The 7349-nt window shown below is 50.3% G+C and overlaps 1 protein-coding gene across 1 annotated transcript; it reads right to left on the bottom strand.

Annotated features, from left to right (window-relative positions):
• Nucleotides 1–1991: 1991 nt before the first annotated feature.
• Nucleotides 1992–4457, bottom strand: SYS1 (SYS1 golgi trafficking protein). The gene is made up of 3 exons (XM_074843252.1): nucleotides 4285–4457; nucleotides 3611–3678; nucleotides 1992–3021 (listed from the first exon to the last, which is right to left on the bottom strand). The coding sequence occupies exons 1-3, from the start codon at nucleotides 4444–4446 to the stop codon at nucleotides 2781–2783; spliced, it is 471 nt and encodes a 156-aa protein (XP_074699353.1). The 5' UTR covers nucleotides 4447–4457; the 3' UTR covers nucleotides 1992–2780.
• Nucleotides 4458–7349: the final 2892 nt, after the last annotated feature.

The raw sequence follows: 7349 nt of genomic DNA, 5'->3' as shown, positions 1-7349 counted from the left end.
ATTCCAGTATGAAGCAGCAGATTTTTTTTTAAAGCCAAAGGTGCTCCTAAATATGACTGAACGCATGTGAGTGAAAATTAGGTCCCACAGTATGGGAGTGATGAGTTTCAGAGGTTCCCTCCTCAATCAATCAATTTCATTTTTAGCAGAACTTCCCCTACGACTAGGACAATTACAGTAGATTTCCTTTAAAAAAGAAAAAATTAATATACAGATTCAGTCCTCAAAGGCAAAGTCAGCAGACTTTCAGAAAGAATTTCTAATCCTACAGCACGCTTCATAGTGATAGAGGGCAGCTCGTTGGATGTCCCACACAGTGTGTTAAATCCACATTTGCCAAGGAGTTTTCTTGTGGTCCTGCTCTGAGTGTCTCTAGATACGAAGCTGTACTCGGACTTCACCCTGCTCAGCAAGGGAGGCTGCTGAAGCAGCTGCAGCATGTCTCATGTATTCAGAAAATAAGGAGGTAAGTGTTCCTCGACCCAAAGTGTTCATCTCTGTTCTTACAGGGGGAACAAAGATAGCACCTCTTTAATACAGTCTCACAGCAACACTGGGATTAGCTGCCCATTCTCCTTTAAGAAATGGGATGAATGTGGCTTTCCCTCTGCTCTCTCACATTCACTGTAATTAGTCTTCTAGCTCACATTTTCCTTAAGACCACCCCTGAAGAACACAGGAGTTCACACTGTGCTTCGGTGTGCTGTTAAGCCTTGAATTAAGCCTGCAAACTTTCCCTGTGCAGGATTGGGATGTTCTTTCTCAGTAATAGCAACAAAAAGCAGGAGAGGACAAAATGACCCTGAAAGTCTTAAAATCCGACTGACACCAAGCCGGTGTTTGTCAGCCCCGAGGCAGTGTGCCTTCTGCTGTGCCCCTGATCCCAGTCGCAGCACACTGGCTGCTCTTTTCCGAAGGAGATACTGGCACCTGCTGGAAGACCAGTTTATATCTAGGCTGAAGGTGACTGGAAGAAAGGCAAGTATCTTTATTATATGAGAAACAAGGAGATTTTGAGAAGGGATGAACTGTCTTGCTGACTGCACAGCAGAGTTGCGGGGGAAGCCCTCGGAAGTGACCTCTGGGTGGCCCTCCAGCAAGTGTTGGCTCCTGCCCAGAAAAAAACTTGTGTAAACTCTTCCCTCTGAAAGACTGCTGCTGTTTAAAACTGCTTAAAGGGGTTTTTCGTCAGGAAGAGGTCCTGGCAAAATCTCAGAATATAAAGCTCTGGCTAAACATAACCAGCAATCCTCCTCTGTGGCAGACCTGCCAAGTATTTAAAACATCAGGATGTCATCCTGCCCCAATCTGTAGTATCTGAATATGAGCGGGAACTGAAATACAGCTCCCCTAGTAACAAAAGTCAAAAGAGCAGCTTCAAAGACTTTATCAACTTTTGCATCTCAAATCATCCCACTGCTTTTCAACAAACTGAATTAGCAAATAATTTATGCAAATCAACACTTACAAATATTAACATACAAAGGAAAGTTACTGCAGCAAGATGCTGCACAGGACAAAAATCTGCCTTTAGAACTGGCTTTGCCCTTGTTTGGGCTCGCACAAACTGGCCATCTCTCAGCAGAAGCCAGGCAGAATGCAGGTCTGCTTGCCTGGGCTGTGGGATCTGAAGAACCATCTGGCTTTGGCCCCTGAGCAGTAAGGTGTTGTCCCTGCCTGCCCACGGGTGATGTTTATTTGAAGTGCCTCTAAACAAAGGCACATCCTGTTATTTTGAGAAATAAGCAGGAGTCTCTCACTGAATTAAACATCACCTCTACCAGACCAGATCTGTTGCTAGACTTCTGAAACCTGACAGGAAGACCCGGACAAGTGGGAAGAGCAGCATGGCTCCAGGACACCTTTGCAGGCTTCCACGGGACAGCTCCAGCCTCGGGCTGAACCTGTGGAGACCCTGGGCTGCTGACGCTCCTCCTGAAGCGAGGTTTATGCTGGCTGACTTCCCAAGACAGCACTCACTGATGCCTTCATTTCAGAGCAGAGGTATGAAATATTTATTGTAGGAAATTTTATGTGCCATAGACAGTGGGCGTCTTACAGCCACGTGTTCTCTGGCTGTATCCTTCTGTTGCCATGATACAGACACTCATGGTATTTCCTGAAGCACTCAGCTTCCCAGGAGAACCGTAACACGCTCACAGCAACATAACATTTTATTATTACAAAAGATTTCTTCAGCAAACTGCTGTCTGACATCTCTATGTATTAAACATGGAAACAGCAAACAAACCCACCTAACGTTACAGGTTATTTAGGGTCTCAGCTGGTGATTCAGGTAAGTACAACTATTTTCTCTCTCTGTCCATTCACCTCCTTGACTTCCTTTTCCAACCAAAGCCCAAACAAGTTACAGATCAGTAGCAGCAGCTCCCAGCCCCACTGCTCACTGTGCCAGCTCCTGCAAGAAGAACTGACTACTGCGTTACCCATACAGGGCACTCTCACATTTGTTAAATTCCAGATGCTCCTCACGTATCAAGTTTTGCTACCTGGCTTTTAACAGTCTCATGAGTGAAGACTTTAAGAGCACGCTCGCCATACAGTCATATTAAATGCTTTGTGTTAACAAAATAAACATCTGCTCCTCCCCTGTTGCTGGCTGATGCCAGAGGAGATGCTCACACTCATGCAGTCACCAAGGTCCAAAAAAAAAAAGTCTAAACAGACCTGCTGTGCTTCTTCAGTGATGATTCTCAGGCATTAGATGCACTTGTGCTGGAAACAACGACATAATGCAGCATGTTGTTACCAGAGCGAGTCTATACGTTGGATTTGGGTGCAGAGTTGAGGGGGATTTCTCTGAGTTCTATCCTCATGCAGAGGTACTCCCCGATCGCAGCCATCAGCGCGGTGCACACGATGTGCACCAGCCACCACGTCAGGGTCGAGGGAAAGTGCGAGTTATAAATCCAGCAGCCCAGAAGGTGGAAGAAGTGAACCGTGACTGTGAAATCCAGGCACTGCTTTCCTCGGCGGATGAAGTACAGCAAGCCCAGAGCACTGCAAAATAAAGACAGAGATCAATAAACAAACCACACCATGCCTATGGCAAAGGAGATGCAGTGAGAGCTAGCAGCAGCTGTCAGTGCTGATTGTTTAGCTATTTTAAAACTTTTAAAGTGTTTTAAGGATGTTTCTGACCCCTCTCCTGGCTGCTGCAGCAAGACTTACATGCTTACCACTTTTTAATTATATGACAGCAGGGAAATGAGCTTTTAGTGCAGAGAGCCAGGCAGGAATTTTTAAACTATCTCCCCCAGTAATCTTTGCCCAGTGGCAGGGGAAAAATACATTCCTCTTTATAGATCAGTGTTTGCTGAGATCCATTAATTCTAACTTTCAGTAATATCTCTCACAGAAGCAAATCTCATTCCCAGGTGGGAAACTGAGGCAGTGAAGTGAAATGACTTATCCAGGCTCTAGAAAGTCAGGAGTCAGCAGTTCCCAACTGCTCTCAGCAGACATGCTCAATCAGGCACAACGCTTTTGGCAGATCTTTTAAGAGAGGCAGTATGTCATGCTGAATTCTCTTCAAGTTTAATATTAAGAAAGAACAAGACACAGGTGCTCCAGCTAGTTGCCAACTTACCAGGTGAGCGCATTGAGGATGAAAGCCATCATGGAGAGCCTCCCCGGCGGGGTTGAGAAGCCTAAAATCTACATGGGACTATTAGTAGGAAACCGTGGCACAAATCACAGCCCCCAGCACGTAATCTCGTTATCATCGGCACAGCCCTGCGCTGATTATGATCTATGAGAGGGGCCTGAGCCGTTACGGCAGTCCTAAGAGGTCTGTCTCTCTGTCTGGGGGTACCTATAGAAAAGGGACAGGTTTGTTCCTATACTGACGAGTACCATCTAAATGAGGCATGGAGCGTGTGTGTGTCTCCATACTGGGGTTACCTCTATGGGGGGAGTTGTTTTTATACTGGAGGTACCTATACAGGGTGTCTGTCTCTAGACGGGTGTACCACCTATACAGCGAGGCGCTGTGTCTATACCGGGGGAACACCTATCAAAGGGAGGGGCCTGCCTCCACACCAGGGGCACCTACGGCAGGTCTGTAAATACTGGGGGGCAGCTACATGGGGTGGGGGAGGCCCGCCTCTATCCCGGGGTGCTACCTACGGCGGGGCAATGCCGACGCGGGGAGCGGGGTCTGCCTCCCCCAGAGAAGCCCCCGAGAGAGCCGCCCCCCGCGCCCGCCCCGGGGGCCTGTGCCCACAGCGGCTCCCCGGGGCCCGGGCGGGCCCGCGCCCTCACCTCGTCGCTGAAGACCTGGTGGAGGGAGGGCCCGGTCCTGCCCAGGGTGCCGAGGAGGGCGAGCCAGAGCCCGAGCGAGCTGTAGTAGCCCGCCTGCAGCAAGACCATCTGCGCCACGATCAGCGCCGGGTCCCACACGTAGCTGCGGAACTGCGCCGCCATCGCCCGCCCGCCACCGCGCGCCGGAAGTGGCGGCCGCCGCACGGCAGCGCCCCCTGGCGCGGCGGAGGACGCGGCGCTGACCCCTGGCCCCGACCCCCGCCCTCTGACCCCGCGCTGGCCGCGACATGGCGGGCCCGGGCCCCGCGGCCGGGGGTCACCACGGCGGGGGGTGCCGCTGCTTTCCGCCCCCGCTGCGAGGCAGGTAAGCGCCCGGCCCCGGGGAGCTGAGCCCGCCGGTTCACGGGGCCGGTGGCGGTGCCTTGCCGGGACCGCTCGGGCCGCGGGCAAGGGCTGAGGTACCGCCCTTCAGCACCCGGAGCGCAGCCCGGGCGGCCTGCGGAGGGGAAGCGCCTCCCGGGAGCCCACAGCACGTATTTGGTTTATTATACGGGAGCAGCGGGTTATGGCCGTGCGCTGTCTGCCCGGTGACCAGCACCCGGCTCGTTCTCATGCTGGTGTGCTCTGGGCTTGCCCCGTCTGCACGGTGCCGATCTGGGTTTGTTTCAGTGCATTCAGTAATTTGGCTGAGCGGCCCTTGCTAAAAAGACACAGATGCCGAACATGCAAGAAATGATTGTCACGGGATATTTCCTTTTATCGCTAGGCCAACGCCTGTAGGTGCCAAGACTGTTGGTAGCTGCTGCCCAGCTGTACTCATTTTAGCTTTAGGCCATAGGGCACCGAGATGTTGTTTTGAGCCCTGGTATGCCCTGGCAGCACCTTTCCGTGACAGGGCTGGCTATGTGTAGGGCTTGGCTTCTTTTGGGAGGTTTTTTCTGATATGTGGTTGTTTCTTTCTATGCTTCATGAAATGGCGAGGTGCCAGAGTCCCTCATGCTCAGTCGTACCTCTTCTGTGTTCTGCTCTTGGCTGCTGGAGCTCATTTAGTGGCTTCAATAAGCTGTCCTGCTTGCTTGGCTTCAGATAAGGGAATTGTCACTATATGAATACTAAAATCCCCAAGGCCGCGTAGGACGACCCAGCGTTTTGGAGATAAGGTCTCTGCTGGAAGAAGGAGAGGAGGCACCCCCGGACTGCTCCGGTGGACGGGGGAGTTGCCACAGAGCTCTTGTCACGTGGAAAAGAGAGGAGGAGGACAAAAGGGGACCCCAGCTTTTATGGGAGGTGGTAGACTCATGTCAGTCATGGGTGTGGAATATTCTGGCTATGGGAACTCAGATTATGATCTCTGACATTCTCTCATGACGTTTTTTCCATGTCCCCATATGGGAAGTTCCCTATGCTGCATGTTTTCCCTTCCTCGTCCTGTGGATGTCAATGTGCTGAGGCAGGTTTGACACATTTTTCTCCCTGTTCCTGGACCTGCTGCTCGTAGAAAGGATTGTGGGCCACTGCTGCTGAGTTCTGACTTGGGTCTTTGGAGAATTTATCTTTGCAGAAGCTTACCAGCCTTAGTGCAGAAATGAACACGGGAAAATCCCAGCCCTGTCAGGGCTGTCTGCTGCCAGCACATTGCTGAGCATAAATTGCGAGACTCAACACTTCCTCTCTTAACTCTTGGTAGAAATTGGTTTCCTTTCCTGAAATCTACTGTGCTTAGCTCTCAGAGACATGCAAGCCACAGCTTAGATATTAATTTTCACTTCCCTCTTTCCTGTTCAAGCTTTGTAGGACTGACTTTCCTTTGCCAGCAAAAATTTTGGTTCTTTAGTCATAGCCGACTAAAACTCCAAGCTAGTGTAAGGTAGGACTGTTGGTATATTGCTGGGTGTCTTTCCACAGCCAAAGTCATCAGCAACAATATTTCTGATTTATCCAATAGTCCTTGGGATCACAAGATATGAGCTGGTGTTTTGGGAGATGCCGACTTGAATTCCTTCTGAATTTGAGACTCCTCCCTGCTTGGTTGCTGCCCCGTAATTGAAGGCATCAGCATGGCACCAGTCGTGTCAGATGTGTGAGCTGAGGCTCTGTCCGGCCTTGGGCAGGCAGCGTACCAGTGTGGACACAGTGAAGTGCTATGGCACAGACATCTGTGCTGCGAGTCAGCTGCAGACCAGTTTGTGAATTCAATTCCTGGCTGACTTCGTGACAGCATGTTGCATGGTCATGTCTGTTCGTCTGCGCTCCTGAATTCGGCTCTCTCTCCTCTCCAGGCTGCTCCAGCTTTGGAGACTGTGTCCTTCTCCTGGAGGAGAGGGTGTTCTCCCCATGGGGAGCCTCGCCCCACACTCCTGCTCTGTGGGAAGGATTTAAAGTAGATCTGGAAAGCAAACATTATTGGAGAATTAAGTGACATTCTCAATTTTCCTTTTCTTCCTCTTTACTTCAAACGAAAATCAGAGACAGCTGTGAAGGAAAGATGTGTTAAAGGGGAAAAGGATGTCGAAACACAGAGATCATGCTTTCTAGGGTGTCATAGTACGTGCTGCTTGCCTGGCTCCTGGTTAGAATGTCCTTTTTTAACCAGCTGACTGCTCTGTGCGTGACACCTGCATGTTGTGAAGAGCAGCAGGTGGAAGAAGAAGTGGCAATATGCCCAGGACGTAGCAGATGCCCCGAGAATGTACCCAGATCACATGCAACTATCATGGTCTCCTCTTTATCAGGTGTATGGAAAAAGAATGCCCTGTGTAGCCAGGGGTTCTTTCCATAAGAAATATCTGTATAGGATGGTATTGTTTTTCCTCCTCAGGAATCATTGCCTAAAACATGAAGCTGTTTGTTTAGGTGATCCATATTTTACCAGCCGGTGTACGGAGGGCAGTGCTGTCTGAACTGATCTTTGCTGGCGTCTGTTTCCCTCTTGTCAGGCAGGTAGGGTTTGTGCTAAGGTGGCCTTTGCTAAAGGGACAGTAAGGCCAAGATTATACTTTTCCAGAATTACCTGGCATTAAGTTGTTCAAAATGTGGGGTGAGAGTTTCCAGTCGCTCCTCTTCCT

Source organism: Strix aluco, chromosome 17, assembly GCF_031877795.1.
Source record: "Strix aluco isolate bStrAlu1 chromosome 17, bStrAlu1.hap1, whole genome shotgun sequence".
Taxonomy (NCBI): domain Eukaryota; kingdom Metazoa; phylum Chordata; class Aves; order Strigiformes; family Strigidae; genus Strix; species Strix aluco.
The sequence above is the reverse complement of the archived record's forward strand: the minus strand, read 5'-3'. Positions and strand labels throughout refer to the sequence as shown.